At 38.6% G+C, this 14,741-nt stretch overlaps 1 protein-coding gene across 1 annotated transcript; it reads right to left on the bottom strand.

Moving 5' to 3' along the window:
* Positions 1–4,320: 4,320 nt before the first annotated feature.
* On the bottom strand, positions 4,321–6,519 carry MC4R (melanocortin 4 receptor). The gene has a single exon (XM_039356240.1). It carries the CDS (start codon positions 6,111–6,113, stop codon positions 5,115–5,117), a length of 999 nt encoding a protein of 332 aa, XP_039212174.1. The 5' UTR covers positions 6,114–6,519; the 3' UTR covers positions 4,321–5,114.
* Positions 6,520–14,741: the final 8,222 nt, after the last annotated feature.

The following is a 14,741-nucleotide window of genomic DNA, read 5'->3' as shown; positions in this document are numbered from 1 at the left end:
CCCACTTATGCATCATCGGGTGCTGGGTGGGTGTGGTCCATTGGCTGGGTGTGGCCAATTGAGTGGGTGTGGCCCATTGGGTGAGCATGGCTGTGGCGGTAATGGCAGACTGGGTGGGATTAAAAAGTTCAATCAATCAATTCCAAATTTGCAAGATCTTTTTTTTCCCCGCAAGAAGTTGAAATTGACTGATTGATTGAACCTTTTTTTTTTTTTTTTGCACACGGCGGCGGAGGCCTAAAGCAAAAAGGTTTTATAAAACCCAGCTGAAGGCCTAAGACTGGGGCGACAGCGCATGTGCCCACAGAGAGGGCTCTGAGTGCTGCTTCTGGCACTCGTGCCATAGGTTTGCCACCACTGGTATATACCCTTTAGATAGCCTCAGATGGTTGAAAAACTGTTTATAGTCCATTCTTATATATTGTAACAGATATGCCAACAAATAGTATTTTAATTAGTAATTTATCCATGTTATAAGGAAATAAAATCTGTTGATTGAATCACCATCAAGATGCTTAAATTCTTATCAACTCACTGCTATTTTTTTGTATATTTTAGTGCCATGATGAATGGTATTCAGTTGCCAATGGATGCCCTTTGTTTAAACAATGGGCAGGATTAGGAGTTTCAGGGTATTTCTCTCCTAATCTTAATATTTATTTTGTTTCATTTCTTGATAACAGTCTTCTAGAAATCACTGCATTTTTTAAAGTAGTTTCCTGACAAATTTTGATGGCAGGGTCTCAGAAGGTTCCAAAAATGACAAAATGAAAGGAGATATAGCTACGTTATTGTTATAAGTCATACTGTTAGAATGAGAATGAATAATGTTTAAATCTTTGAGTGGCTTCTTTTCAACAAACTCTGTAAGTACCCTAATGAGCAAGCAGATAATAACAATTGTATTTGGTCTCTACCTCCTCCCAACAATATCTATTGTACTGAACTGAAATACAAATGATTTTATAAATCTGGATGGGTCAGAAAGTTATCTACATTCATGGTGTTAATAAAATGTTTTGAGCTTCTAGTGGCAGAATAAGACTTGGTACTGATTACTGAGATCACCTGAAAAGGTCCTTCTTTTTTATTAATATTTTGTAAGAGAAATGGGTCATTTGAAGTGATTGCACGCCATTTTTCCATCCATGTCAGCACTCAGGGTTATAATGGTATAAAAAGTTTGGCTGCTCTTCCATTACATCCGAAATACAACCTTAAAAAATATCCTTGGATCTGAATTTTATTCTTGTATTATGTCTATGGAGACTATCAGTCATCATGGTCATGGTTGCCCCAAAGGTGCTTTTTCAAAAGGCAACTGGACTTTCTTTGTTTTTCCTTGAAGGTGTTTCATGTCTCATCCAAGAAGCTTCTTCAGTTCTAAAGTGAAGCTTCAGTGAAGAACTGAAGGAGCTTCTTGGATGAGAAGCGGAATGTCCTCAAGGAAAAACAGGGGAAGTCCAGTTGCCTTTTGAAAAAGCACCTTTGGGATATTCATGTATTAATTAATTTTACTTTTAATCAGTGTAAAATACTACATTGCAGAGGCATTCATTTACACGGACTATTCTAGAAAGCCTTGTACATTTATTGAATAATATATTTTGAAAATTTTAAATGTGATCGTCCTTATAACACCCATTCATTTTCTATTCTCTTGTGGTGACACATATGAATATACTGTAGAACTTACCATTTGCAACTGTTGGCATCAATATCAAAATCTAATTAAAACAGCATTTTGCTGCTTTAAGTATATTTTGAGTTTGAAGGGTCTGCCAAATATAGAGATAATTAAAAGCTCAAAATCTTAACATATTAGGGTTCCCAGAAATTGAAGAATTTCAGAGTGTTATATTTTTCTATAGATATTAATCTATATCATGTCATGGTGACACAGTATGGGTACAAGGGAGCACACAGAGAATCCTGCATTCCTGGTATGACAAATGGTTTATAGAGACTCTTGCAATACTATAAGGAAAAACTAAAAATATATCTATAAATGCTTTAACTGAATAGGCTTCTAGAATCAGGTACCTCAAGTTGTCATACTTCCAAGTCATAGAAGTTTTTTCAATAACTCTTCATTTTGTATGGTTTCATAGCTTTTCCCCTCTGAACTCCTGATGGGTTTATTTTGGAGAAGGGCATTACAATCACAAAGTTTAGAAGAATGCTCAGTCGACATTTTGAAAAACACAAAACAAAAGATATTGCGTGGGTAATCAGTAGGAATATAAATTTCTCTCTCACTAGAATCAACGGGTGGAAATTAAGCGATAGCGCCAAATAAAAGTTGTATTGCTCTTGGTCAGCTGGTGCATATATAAAAGATTAGAAACTGTGGTTCTTCCATCTCGGCTCCTCCTCAACCTCTGAGGAGTGCTCCATTAGTGACTTGTGATGAAACTTAAAGGTGACCATTTCGATATAGCAGCAGTATATTGATTGGAGCACATTGAAGAGTTGCTTTTAAATAGAGGTTAATAATGTTTTTACTCTTGCTAAGTGGTATAGAACAGGGCTTTTCAACCTTTTCACCCATTGTACCACTTTTAGGATATGGCAATATCCGAGTACCGCCAGTTGTCTAGCAAGGTGTCAAAAACTTGCTCCTGTCCAAGGTTGCCATTGTTGTGAACATTTCTGTTGAGGATTGGCAGTGGGGGTGGGGGTGGGATGTTTGGTTTTTATTATCCCTGTCTGCTGGGTGGTTGCAGCAGGGTTTGGTTAATTCACATGTCCCTGGGACACTGTGACCATCATAAATATGAATCAGTTGCCAAGCATCTGAATGTAAATCACAAGACCCTGGAGATGCTGCAACATTCCAGCTGATCGGTGCTTCTTCTGGGCTCAGCAGAAGCACCAAGATCAGCGCCGAACTCCAGCTGGAGCCTGGCATTGATCCTGGCACTTCCACTGAGCCCTGACAGTCCCGAAGAAGTGCCGATCAGCTGGAAAATGGCACTGATCCTGGCGCTTCCGCTGAGCCCTGCAGCTCCAATCATTTCTCGCTCAGGCTTGTGCGGTGCTGCCACCGGTTCAGCTCATTCCCCTCCCCTGCTATCACTTTTTAGGATGGTCGCATACCACCTGCCAGGTGCCAATGTACCAGAGGTGGTACCCATACCACTGGTTGAAAAGCCCTGGTATAGAAACAAATGGAGTGTAGACTTGATTGAAAAGTAATTGACTCAATAAGACTGGACAAACACAACCATATTTATTTATTTGAGTGCTGGTTATTTAAACAACATATACTATAGTGTTTTGTCAAGTTGACACAAGTATTCTTGAAAAGACTTAATTTTGGTATGACTTTTGCACAGCTGTTAATTCTCTTAAATTGTATTGGTTTAGTATAAGCATATTGTTATTCTCCTTGCATGTATGTCTGTTCCTTGCAGCTTGTTATTTTATTTGGTTACTGCTTTGTGGGAGGGGAAAACTCTTAAACATGAAAGTCATTGCAGTGAGGTGGGGAATGAGACTTCATCTGATAACTTTCCAAAATCCTGGTAAGAATTCAGAAGGGTGGTCAGCTGAGGCAGCAGTACTAATGTGTTGCAGGCAAAATATGCTGTGTTTAGATGGTCTTGGATTTAACAGAAGCATAAGTGTCAAGATGGTTATAAAGTGATAAGAGAATTATTGTATAATGAAAGACTGGGTATTTAGCTGCACCTCTTGGATGCTCAGGTAAGAACAAGACCTTAGCATCTCAACAATGAGGATTACACTCCCCACACACACATACACTCACAAAAGTAAAAGCTTTTTTTTTTGTTTTGTTCCTGAGGCAAAAAAGTAGTATCTCTTCACATCTGAGGGGGAAAAATAAATGTATTGCTACTACCAATAATAATAACCATGGCATTGACAAAGTTAATTGCTTTACTTCAAACAGATTACATATGTGACAATACCTTTAATACCATTAATACCTTTAATATCATCAAATAACAATATCTGTCTATCTTATAGTAGGTTCTTGAGAAGGATTAGATAAGTAGATAAAAATGCCAAATTCAGTCTAAACATCTGGCTGATCAATGAATCATAATAATATAATAGTATAACAACCATTCAAACCATTTTCCAGAAGTTGTTGTCTCAGTCATACTGATTATATGTTGATATTGATGAAGTGGCATCAAAGGTGAATTCATTGTTAAATAGAGGTGCAAGATCTGTGCTCTAAAACCAATGATAAATATTTAATTTTTACCACATTTGCTTGGTGTTTAAAGCCACACTTTTATTGTTGCTTTTCTTTGATACATTCATTTTGACATGATTTTTAACAAGTGATCTTATATTTTTCATGTTTCTTTCATGAAGGCTATGTCTGTGTGCCCCACATTTCGGTTTTTCTTACCCTAACAGACTTTTCTCTTGTACATTTTCAGTGCAAGTCATTTTATATATTTAATTTCACAATTTTAACTGCATGTTATATAGATTACTTAATAGAAAATTGTTTCAATTGAGTAAAAAAGTAAATATATATATAATACATAACAAATATATTTCTTATGGTCATATTCAAAAACATGAATACTTTCAAAGTACTGTTCCCAATTTCCCAGACCAATCCACCCCAATAATGGATTCCAGCTGAGTTACATTTTATCTTCACTGTGTCTATTGTCTGAAGAACAAAATGCAAGATGCAATTTTTTAACAATCATTTGAGCAAAATGTGACATAAAGCACAACTCTCTAATAAACTCTAATTTGATTTAACCATACACATACAAGGCCAAGATAATGCAAGCTCCCAAGTTTTAAATATAAATAGCTAAGGAAAGCAAAGGACTTAGTTGTGTGTAATACTTTTTTTTCCCTGTTCCTCAACACAGTTTCATTGTTCTCTCACAATTCTGACAGCCTGCTGGGTCATTGCTAACCATCACTAACATCACTTCAACCTTGAAATGATTACACATGTAGTTTGTAAGCTTAGAACAGAAGCAAACATTCATGTACCAGGTACTCTTCAAAATATATTCCTTGTGACTAATGAAGCCAGATGCTCTGCAGCACTAGAGGAGACTTCAATCTATGAGGAAAATGCCTTTCTGCAATAGCTTCTTCATATGCATTCAATATTTTCCTGAGAAATCACATGACTGTCTCAGGCTACAGCAGCACATAATCTCTCTGAAGGTTTTCCTCAGCTCTTGGCTTCGGAAGGCATAGATAAGCGGATCGATAATGGAGTTACACATGATTAGAATGAGGTACAGGTGAAAATGGGACATAAAACAGATACAATAGGGATTATGAGGACATGAAATGTAGAAAAGCAAGTGGAGGAAAAGTGGGGCCCAGCATACTACAAAGACTCCAATCAAGATGGTCAATGTTATAGCTCCCTTCATATTGGCCCCTTGACGAATTGGGGCTGTGCCTGGAAGAATTGCAATCTTTTTCATGTGCAGCCGGGCTAGCATGAACATGTGGACGTAGAGAGAGGCCATGAGGACTAACATGGTGAAGAACATGGCGATGAGGCAAATGATCACAATGCTGCTGTCAGAATAAATAATGAATAGGACACCTGACATGGTGCAAGCTGCCCAGATACAGGTGATGATGATACCGACACGCCTCCCTGTCATGATGTTGTGATACTGGAGAGCATAGAAGATTGTGAAATACCTGTCCACAGCTATAGAAAGCAGACTGCAAATGGAGGCCAACAGAGAGCTGCAAATCACCGAGTCAATTATATTGTCGATGCTAACGGTAAAACTGTGCGCGTCAACCTCCGTATTGTTTAGCCAGGTGATGACGATGGTTTCTGATCCATTGGAGATGCTCACCAGCAAATCGGCCACCGCTAAGCTGCAAATGAAAAAGTACATTGGGGAGTGCAGATTCTTATTCTTGGCTATAGCTGCAATCACCAGCACATTCTCAAGCAAACTGACAAAGCCTAAGGTCACAAAGACTTCTGGGGAGACGAAAAGTTGCTCATAACACCCTTCTGAAGAATAGCCCTTTTCCACCGAACTATTCAGATCACTGTGATGTAGTCCATGGCTGTGGTTCCATGCATGAAGAGGCCAATGAACTCCATAGCGGTAAGTGAAATTCATTTTACTGTGTCTTCATCCAAAAGCACATCTTGCTTGGCCAACTTGCAGCTTGCAGATTAATTCCACTCATCCCAAGTCTCTCTCTCTCTCTCTCTTCTTTGAATGGTACCCTGGGATTTTCAGTGCTAGGAATTTCCAGATGCCATTCCCTGGAGCAGCAGGGTGTACCTCAGAAAGAAAACAGATTTGATATGTAAGAAATTGGTCAGGTCTCTGCCAATTAATGCCTGTTTTGCCAACCCCACAAGTGCCTGTATTCACCGGGATGAGGCATCTGAGGGTGGCTTTCTTCTCTTTATCTCCTGGAGCCTCAATCTGTAAAACTAAAGCACCAGAAATGAAATGCTGCAGCAGCAGCAGCAGCTACTGGGCTTTTTAAAACAATTGTTTCAGAACACAAATACTACTCAGCTGTCTATGCAATGTTTGCCTGCCTGCTTTCTGCTGCTTCTTATATGGGAGATGGGATAAAAAGGTAGTTAGAGGCAGCTCCTCCCCATCCCCCTTGGTTTAGTGATCAGCCAATAGAGAGGAAGGGAAGAGGGAGTGCGGGAGGCACTGAATTCATTTCAGTTTTCTACATTTCTTGCAGGACGGCTTCCCAGACTATATAATTCCTGAATAATATAAAGGAGTCCAAATCAGCACAGGCTGGCAAGTTCCTTTTGCTTGGGTAGATGATGTGATTGACGATGGTGAGCATAATCAGAATATCTTCTAGAATATAGCCTGTAAGCAGGATAAGTGGGATGTAGAAAAGAAAAGCCTATTTTATGGCAACAAAAAGATAAAGATGGTAGGTGATTATAAAAAGAGACCCTGGGGATGAATCAGCCAACCAGTCAAGGGAGGAACGTGGGTGTAACATTGTCTTGGCATTCTCATCAGATCAAGTTCAGTGTTTGTGGTTTGTAATCAAAAGTTACTTTTCAAATTATAAACTGCAAGCAAAATTGTGAAACCAAGAGAAACAAGTTTCAGAATGAGACTGAATGAGGCAAACGATAAAGCTACCAATGCTAGCGTTTGAAATGAATGTGGCTCCTAATTCTATTTCTCTTGAATAAATATTTAGCTCCTTAATTATGAGGAATGTGTGCAGCTTTTTTTTTCTTTTTTGCCTAGTAATCTGTCTAATATAATGTAAAATACTTCATTATAAATTTTATTCACATGAAAAAGACATTGGTTTTAGTTGCCCATGGAGTGAGGATGGGGAACAGTAAAATACATTAATATTCTAGTTATCCAAATGGAAAGTTAGGTTTCTCTCACTTCAAACCATTTATCTTTAAATTGGAAGAATTATTTTAAATTTTCTGGAAATATGTTAATAAAGGGGGATTTTTGTTGTTGTTTCTTTGTAGGAGACTGAGGATTTCCTAAATTCAGGTTGTGTTTCTTCTGAATAATTACACTAAGTGGAATTGCTATGAAAATTGATGCCATTTCCTTTATATTTTATTCCCTCCCAAAATCTGTTTCCATGTTTCTAAACAGACATGAAGAAAATTGTGTAAAAAATGGCATGTTAACCTTAAATGTCATGAATTAGCAATTGATATGGATTTGTATCTAGATAAAAGAGATGGGAGGTGGGATGAAGAAATAAATGTCTGTAACTTTAGAGGGGGAGAAAAATCACTAAATGTCTTGTGATGAAACTTACTTTTTTTTCTTTTTCTTTTTTTGCACATTTTACTCATTCTTTCTAGTCTCTCTTCTTTAAGCTTAGTGCAATTCATTATGCATACCGGATTTTAGTTCTCCAGTTAAATCTGTAAGTCAGCTTGTAAAAACGATTCCTACCCCCCCACCACCAAATCCTTTTATGTGTATCAGTAAGCATAGCTAAAAAAAGAAAGAAAACTCAAAATCTGGGATAAATGCCTCTCAATCCACTAGGCAGGATGCTAGTTGCAGTTTTAAGGCAGAGGTCTCCAACCTTTTTGATTTGGCAGCCCGGAAAGGGAGTCAGGCATCGCTACATGTGTATGCGCAAATAAGCCAAGCGTGTGCATGCACAAAAATGAATACTGTGCACACGCGCACAAATGGGCCGTGTGTCAGCGCATGTGCGTACATGCAAATGTGGCTGTGTGATGCAAGTGCTGCAAATGGGGTGGAGCTAGCACTGGCGCGATGCTATGGGTGGCACTAGTACGAGTGCGACACTCTGGGGGCAGGGTGGCACTAGCGTTGGTGGGACGCTTGGGGTGGCACTAACGTTGGTGGGACGCTTGGGGTAGCACTAGTGCAAGTGGGGGGGGTGAGTGCACGCACATGTGCGTGTGCACTGGCCATCCCTTCACGCAGCCTGATGGCCAAGTGGCTACAGCCCAGTAGTGGGCCGCAGCCCATAGGTTGGTGACTCCTGATTTAAATCAGGGACCCCTGATTTAAAGCACCAATGAAGCCAAAGTGTCTACAAATGGACAAAAATAAGAAAACTGAAAAAACAGGGAAAGTGAATGCTTACTATTAAGATGGTAGCAAATAGATATTGTACAGAAAACTAGTTTTGCCCTGTAGTGGATATATGGGAATTTGCAGGCCAGATCTCTGCTGTAGTTCTTGAAGAGAAGCTTGAATGTGCAAACCCCTTGCACTAGAAGAGATCTCCTCTCTCAGAAGTAACCATTAGCTCCTTAATTGATTACTACAACTATAATGGGAGTCCCATTGGGTTTGCACTGAGGCCCAGAGAAGTCAGTATATATCCCAGTGCTTCTCATTTAGCATTTATACTTTTTCCTTTTTCCTCCTGTCAGGATTTCAGTAGCCTAGTGCCCAGATCTGGTAGCTTTAGGAAGGATAAAAGAAGACAGCACCATTGTAATTTCTCGTCTACTTTAGCTGCCCAATCATATTTTCCAATCTAGTGCACATGTCTATAGTTTTTCTGTTGTTTTGTTTTGAAATGGAATTATCCAGCAGCCACGGCAAAGGAAAAGAGAGATTTAGACTGCCATTATATTGCCACTTACTGAAGAAAGCTGGATGTTTTAATAAATAGGTATATACAATAACATAAAAGTGTAACTCTGTACAGACCTTGAAGCAGGACTCATTGCAATTTTTTTTTTTAACCAAATCTGCATTGTGTGGCTTTATGTCTACAGACAGAAATGCTCACAACAATGGAAACCTTGGACAGGAGGAAAATCGCCACCAGGCGGGCAGACAGGTGTCTTGCTCGGCTGTGGCTTGGGGAACATTTTTTTCAGTGCCACTGTAACTTCGAACAGTCACTAAGCAAACTGTTATAAGTTGAGGACTACCTGTACTTTTATCACTTTTTTCCTTTTTGGGGGGTCATCAAGTTTTTGACACCTTGCACGGGCGCTACTCGATGTTGCCATATCCTAAAAGTGGTACAATCAGTGAAAAGATTGAAAAGCCCTGCTCTAAATAGGCAATGGCAACCACTTCCAAACTGTTACCAATTCATTTACACACAAAGCCCCTAGTGATGGACGTCTCCATGTAGTCACCAGGACTTGAGATCAATTCAAGCAAGACTTTACTTTTGCTACATGAAAGGCCAACTTACACATTTGCAAAGTGATTCAGTACAACCTGAAGTCTATTAAGCCATCAGTCCAATAAATTCCTATTTACATCCAGAAATAGATTATATTTATAAGCATGTTGTGAGATAACATTGTAGCCAATATACTAGCACGAATTGGTCATAAATCTAAGCTAACCAATTTCCATTATTTATTCTTCTCAGAAGTACATCTACGTCAAAGTTGTGGTATTTTATTCCCAGTGCATAATTTGACAGTTGACTAAAAATGAGTAAAGTTCTTAATGAGTTATTAATAAAGTTTTCAAGTCTGAAGACCAACCACGTTGGCTTGTTTGCAGCTGTAAGCTCTTGGCAACAGAACAGTTCTTCTTCCCTGGAATAAACAAAGTGTTTGTAGTAGAACTGATCCATTCCACTGCCAAGATTCTCTGTCCGCATATACCCAATACTCATTTCCTCAAGTCAAAGTTCAAACACTGTACAGTAGCAACTCATTCTAGAGATTTCATAATGTTCTGAATGTGGATGATGCATTTACAAAATAGACACGATGCTGTCATATTTTAGAAACAGAACTTAAATCCTTTTACTGTGGCTATTTTTAAGGTTTCTGAGAGCAGATTTTCATATATGAAATTCAATATCCATTTCAACTACCTCAATTTAATAGAAATGTTTGCCCCATTGCTATTTTTAAGGTTTCTGAGAGCAGATTTTCATATATGAAATTCAATATCCATTTCAACTACCTCAATTTACATAGAAATGTTTGCCCCGTTCCAGAGAAAATTGGATTGAAATCTCATTGCAACTAATCTTGCTGGATCTCTGAGCGGTGAGAATTACTTCAGAGTATTGATATGATAGCCTGTTCTCTCCTATAGTTGCTAGGTTGCAATCCTGAGATTTACCCTACATTTTCAAAAAGAGGGGGGGGGAGCCTTGATGACTTCACCCATACATTTATTCCACAGTTTGGTTGCTTCCTTAGCTTCTCTTTTTAACTGTTGTAATTCTTAACATTTTAAGTCTGTTTTAATATTGCTTTTAACTATATTTTCTTAATGGTTTTATTGTAAACCAGTGGTCCTCAACCTGTGGGTCAGGACCCCATTTAGGGTCAAACGACCATTTCATGGGGGTCGCCAAACCACGCTGTCCGCCATTTTTCCCTTTTCCCTAGCTGTCCTACTCCCTCTTATTGGTGGCCACACCCACTTGGGGGTCACCACAACATGGGGAACTGTATTATGGGGTCATGGCATTAGAAAGGTTGAGAACCACTGTTGTAAACCATCCAGAGTCACTTAAGTGAGATAGACAGTGTAGAAATTGAATGAATGAATGAATGAATGAATGCAGAGGATACAGAGTGAGTGGAATAGTTAATACCCATAAGACAGTGGTTCTCAACCTTTTTAATGCCGTGACCCCCAACTGGTCATAAGTCGAGGACTACTCCACCGGTCGTAAGTCGAGGACTACTCAACTGGTGCAACACCGTTTGCAGAATGGGACTTTTGGCAGGCTCAGCAGGGCAGAGACAGCCTGGACAATTCTTATTGGCTTTTGAAAGCCAATAGAATTAGACTCTATTCAAGAGAGTCTATTCTATTGGCTTTCAAAAGCCAATAGAAAAAAAGGGAGTAGCACAGCTAAGGAAAAGGGGGAAAAATGGTGGACTGTGTTGTTTGGCGACCCCCGTGAAATGGTCATTCGACCCCAAATGGGGTCCCAACCCACAGGTTGAGAACCACTGCCCTAAGAGGTAGAAATAAAATTAAAAATAATCTTGATAGAATGGGGAAATGGACTGAAGGTAACTGAATTAAATGTGGTAAAGAAAAGTACAACCTGTACTTTTACAGGTTGTATTTTTCTTCTTACTTTAATTCTGTAAATCAGAATTAAATGCAAATTATAGGATAGGGATAATAGTTGCAAAAAAATAATCTTGGAATAGTAATGGATTGCAAACTCTGTATGAGTCAATGCAGTGATGCGGTTGCAAAGAAGACAGCTGCAATTTTAGGCTGCATCAAGAGAAGAGCAGTTTCCAAATTCTGACAAATAATCATTTTTCAGATTTTGCTTTGATGAGACTCAAGTATTGTGTCCAATTGTAGGTACCACACTTTAAGAAGAAATCCAGGAAAATGAAGCAGTTCCAGAGAAGAGCAATAAAAATGATCCACAAGGGCCTAGAATCTAGCTGTATAAAGAAAGCTAGAAAGAGCTGGATATAATTATCTTTTAATCAAAGATGAAGGATTTGATAACGTTCTTCAAATATCTCAAAGAATGTCACAGAAAAGATCAGGATGGATACTTTCTCATTTCAGAGTACAAGGCATGATATAAGAGAATGAGACAGAATGGGACAACTCGCTGTGGCCAATTCATTGCTACCAAATCTTCACGGTCAACTCACCACAGCCAACTCATTGCAGGACAACTCACCATGGGACAATTCAACAATTCAATTTAATTATTTAAAATAATTTAAAAAATATTTTTAAAACATTTCATTTTGTTCCTCCTTTAGCATTCTTTCTTCAATTATTCTGTCCCAACATTTCTTCAATATTACTGTAACTCTTGTCCTGCAGTGAGTTGGCTACGGCAAATTGTCCCATGGTGAGTTGGCTGTGGCAAGTTGGTGATGGCAAGTTGGCGACAGTGAGATGGCCATGGCGAGTTGTCCTAGACCAGGGGTAGGCAACCTTGGCTCTTTTATGACTCGTGGACTTCAACTCCCAGAATTTCTGAGCCAGCCATTCCAGTCTAGGACCCCTGTCCTAGACCCAAGTGAGATATAGAAAGGTAGATATCTGTTAAATGTTAGAAAAAACTTTCTAGGAGTCAGAGCAGTTTGATAGTAGAACTAATTACCCAGATTTATGGTAAGCAACTCTTCTTTAGAGATGTCCCTATGGAAGCTAGACAACATCTGGTGGGAATGCTTTTATTTTGACTCTTACATAAATGATGGTCTAAACCATCTCTTCCATCTCATCTATGATTCTAAGATAGACTATGGCTTAGTCTTTCTGGACATGTTGAATGGCAGTAGATAGCTTTCATCATTATTTTCAAAGTATCAAAAATAATTTCCTAGCTGTGCCTGAGCAGATGGAAACTGTGAAGGAAAAGAAATAAACAAAATTATGCTGAAAGATTATAGAAGTAGTTTACAGAGATCTAAGCAGCACAATCCCACATAAAAATATCTGCCAATTTTAAACAGGACGATTTATCAAAATGTTTTGTGCTGTCAAAACAAACATGATTTTTAAAATAACCAATATAGAGGAATAGCTTAATGATCCTAAAGGAATTGGATATAGAGAAAAACGCGGTTTTGACAAATGAAGTATATATGAACTTATGCCTCATTTGGAATGCTCATACAGCTTCTCTTCAGGGAAGTTTCTATGGAAATAAGTATATATCTAGTATAAAATATCCTAATGTCTGCTTTAAGAGATGTTAGGATTTTTGTTTATTTACCTAATCATATATTTAATTAGCTTTAAATTCTGGCAAGGGCAATTATTGCAGTATTAAGATATTGTTTTGAACTGAATAACTTTAAATCAGACATGTCAAACTCGCGATGTCATGTGCCGTTGCGTGACGTATTGGAGCTTTTCCCCCATTGCCGGCAGTGGGATGGGCGTGGTTTCCTGGTGACGCATCCAGCCTGCAGACAGGCAGTTTGACACCCCTGCTCTAAATAGTGTACAGTTAGCCCAACAATAAATAATGTATACACAGCATAAATAAAAGCAAAAATATTGGGAAACCGCCAGCCAAGCAAGAGGAGGAATCAAGTGAGGAATTACACTGGAGTCACCATGCAGCCGCCAAAAGACTTAGGGTTGACCTTATAAATTTGTTTCCAAGAGAAGGCTAGCAGTCTGGGAAGATTCTTGTACTATATGTAGAATACAATAAAATAGTAAACTTGAACCTTTCATGTGTGGATCTAGGTGCTTGCACCTGACAAATACATTATGACAATTTTACATAAAAGTGAAATAAATTCACAAGTAATATCAGTCAGTGAATTTGACTTGAAGTAGACTTCATCCCAAGACTTCAGAAGAACATCATACTTGAAAGCATCCTATCCCCAAAGACTGTCCCATCTAACTTTGGCCTAGCTGATGAGTGCATGCTTTGAATGTAGAAAATCAAAATCTTCATTCTTATGCTATGCTTGACCTTTGTCTGATAGGCTGACTTGTTCAAATCCAATTAAAATCAAAAAGCTTAAAAGAAACTGTAGAGACTACAGCTGTCCCTCAATAGTATCTGGTTGGGAGACTAATCAGAAATACCCTATTCTTGACCACAGACTTTCCAGCTCAACTTTAAATAGAACAGAGGAAAAATAAGGTTATTGAAAACTTTTCTTAATATAATAGGAAGAAGAAATCTTCCACATAGGCTTAAGATACAGAAGGATCTTGATAGACTTGAACATTGGGTGCTATTAAACAAAATGAAATTCAATAGTGAAAAAAGTAAGGTTCTACATTTAGGCAAGAAAAAACAAATGTACAGGTATAGTATAGGTGGTACCTCGCTCAATAGTAGCAACCGTGAGAGGGATCTTGGAGTCCTAGTGGACAATCACTTAAATATGAGACAGCAGTGTGCGGCAGCTGCCAATAAAGCCAACACAGTGCTGGGCTGCATTAACAGAGAGATAGAATCAAGATCATGTGTAGTATTAATACCACTTTACAATGCCTTGGTAAGGCCACACTTGGAATACTGCATCCAGTTTTGGTCACCATGATATAAAAAAGATATTGAGACTCTAGCAAGAGTACAGAGAAGAGCAACAAAGATGATCAGGGGGTCAGAGGCTAAAACATATAAGAAACAGTTGCTGGAATTTAGTATGTCTAGTCTAATGAAGAGAAGGACGAGGGGTGACATGATAGCAGTGTTCCAATATCTCAGGGGTTGCCACAAAGAAGAGGGAGTCCACGTATTTTCCAAAGCACCTGAAGGCAGGACAAGAAGCAACAGATGGAAACTGACCAAAGAGAGAAGCAACCTAGAACTAAGGAGAAATTTTA

The sequence above is a fragment of the Crotalus tigris genome, unplaced genomic scaffold (assembly GCF_016545835.1).
Source record: "Crotalus tigris isolate CLP2741 ecotype Arizona unplaced genomic scaffold, ASM1654583v1 scf7180000018807.1825209, whole genome shotgun sequence".
Lineage (NCBI taxonomy): Eukaryota > Metazoa > Chordata > Lepidosauria > Squamata > Viperidae > Crotalus > Crotalus tigris.
The sequence above is the reverse complement of the archived record's forward strand: the minus strand, read 5'-3'. Positions and strand labels throughout refer to the sequence as shown.

Coding starts and splice junctions, on each gene's coding strand:
- MC4R (XM_039356240.1), bottom strand. CDS start 6,113: ATGAATTTCACTTACCGCTATGGAGTTCATTGGCCTCTTCATGCATGG.